Source organism: Gekko japonicus, unplaced genomic scaffold (assembly GCF_001447785.1).
Source record: "Gekko japonicus isolate JY-2015 unplaced genomic scaffold, Gekko_japonicus_V1.1 scaffold8634, whole genome shotgun sequence".
In the NCBI taxonomy this organism is placed as follows: Eukaryota; Metazoa; Chordata; class Lepidosauria; order Squamata; family Gekkonidae; genus Gekko; species Gekko japonicus.
Window position 1 is genome coordinate 1 of NW_015163338.1, and position 2200 is coordinate 2200.

At 47.1% G+C, this 2200-nt stretch overlaps 1 protein-coding gene across 1 annotated transcript in view; it reads left to right on the forward strand.

Moving 5' to 3' along the window:
• Positions 1-1367: 1367 nt before the first annotated feature.
• The window catches only part of LOC107107017 (calreticulin-like), a gene marked incomplete at both ends in the record, with an annotated part of 6190 nt that continues 5357 nt past the window's right edge, over positions 1368-2200 (forward strand). Inside the window, one exon of the mRNA XM_015407229.1 lies at positions 1368-1469. Within this exon, the coding sequence (XP_015262715.1) occupies positions 1368-1469 (102 nt within the window). The remainder of the gene's footprint in view (positions 1470-2200) is intronic.

Consider the following 2200-nt stretch of genomic DNA (forward strand, 5'->3'; position numbering starts at 1 on the left):
AAAGGTGCTAACATCCAGATGGAACCAATCTACAGGTACCGGTTTGGTATTCCATTTGAGATGGTGCTGGACTTCCATGCTGTCCTGGTGGTTGTATGGATGATGTCCCCCAGGTTAGGCGGAAACAGTGTGAATTGTCCTCCGACGTCTGCTGAGTTTGATGGCTGAGCAGGGGTTTGCAGCCACATTAAGCTGCCCCAACAGGAGAGCAGAACTTTCCCGCCTTTCTCCTCCCAGTGCAGCGGCCCGTGGGTCGCCACAATTGCCGCTCTGGGGGGGTGGCAGTGAAGAGGTTCTGAGAATGAGGAGGCGGCAGAAGCCTGTGGAACGAGCAGTTTAGCTTGGATCCAACCCAAGATGTGTCTGAGGTCAAATCACAAACTGTCCAGTATGGCACACTGCCAGTAATCAATCAGAATGAAGCATTTATTTTTTAACGGGTTGATGCTTTGGAGGAGAGGTTTTCTCTCTGTGGTTCTGCGTTCTCAAAGAGGCACACTGGTACGAAGCAGAAGCACATTAGAAAGAAGGTCTTTGCGTGTTTCTTGCAAGATGTGCTCGAGTTGGTCAAAGATGGCCAGATCATACGTTGCACCGGGGGAACTCTTGCAAAGCAGTGGGTAGGCCATGGTTAACATAAAAACATAAGAAAAGCCAATGTTGGATCAGGCCAGTGGCCCATCCAGTCCAACACTCGGTGTTACACAGTGGCCAAAAATACCAGGTGCCACCAAGATGTCAAGCAGTGGGGCCATGACACTAGAAGCCCCCCCCCCCCACTGTTGCCCTCCCCCCAAACACCAAGAATACAGAGCATCACTTGCCCCAGACCGAGAGTTCTTATCTATATCTTGTGGCTAATAGCCGCCGATGGACCTCTGCTCCATATGTTGATCCAATTATTTCTTGTAAGAACATAAGAGAATCCAGTGTTGGATCAGGCCAGTGGCCCATCTAGTCCAACACTCTGTATCACACAGTGGCCAGAAATACCAGGTGCCATCAGGAGGTCCAGCAGTGGGGCCAGGACACTAGAAGCCCTCCCACTGTTGTCCCCCCCAGCACCAAGACTACAGAGCATCCCTTGCCCCAGACAGAGTTCCTACCTATACTTTGTGGCTAAGAGCCCCTGAGGGACCATCCATTAATATCCAGGAATTTCCCAACCGGGGTCTGGTAACATAAGAGAACATAAGAGAAGCCAATGCTGGATCAGGCCAATGGCCCATCCAGTCCAACACTCTGGGTCACACAGTGGTCAAAAACACCATGTGCCATCAGGAGGTCCATGTATAACTGTAACTAGTCAGCAGATTGTTCTAGGCCTTCATACTCAATTGATCTTTTATCTTTTCTTCCACCCCCAGATGCCTGGACGAGCCGCTGGATAGAGTCAAAGCACAAATCGGACTACGGGAAGTTCAAGCTTTCTGCTGGCAAATTCTATGGCGATGCAGAGAAAGACAAAGGTAGGAAGACTGGCATATTAGAGCCACTTGTTTGCTGCTCGGCTGAGTTGCACGTCGGGTCTTGAAGAGTGCAGGCATGCACCCAGTTTGGATTTTGGCAGTTGGTTGAAATTCGGAGACTCAGCCAAGAGCCAGTCTGGTGCTGCAGCCAGATTAATTGCAAGCGGACGGCAGAGTCCCAAGCCCAAATGCGTACTCGACAGTGCATACTTGGGGTAGCTCTTGACCTAATAACCTCCTGCAGAGTTGTTGAGGTACCAGAGAATGGGTTTCCCTTCCAAGAAGACCGGAAGACGTAACGGATAGCTTGCATTTAATTTAAGCCAGTGGCCTTCAGACTTCCCAGCTGTTGTCATTCTGTTACTTTAGGAACATAAAATATGACTATGGACATTTTTACTTGGCATGAAATTATCACAACTAGCATATTAAAAATATAGTGTAGCCAAACAATTATTACAAACAGAATACCCACCCACATGCAAAAACAAAACTTAAACCTTTTTCTTTTCTTGTGACAATAGCACCTCCTAAAGGCAGAAATGCATCTTGTTCTTGCATTGGAGAGTTCAGTTTGTAACCTAGGACTTGCTTGTCCTCAGTGCACAGAAATTAGATCAATCTGATACCATACATATTTTTTAGAAATGATTTGGAAAATATTTGAACACCTTGTCCTAAAATATTTTATTCATCATGTTAAAATAAAACATTCCATAATCAATTTTCCC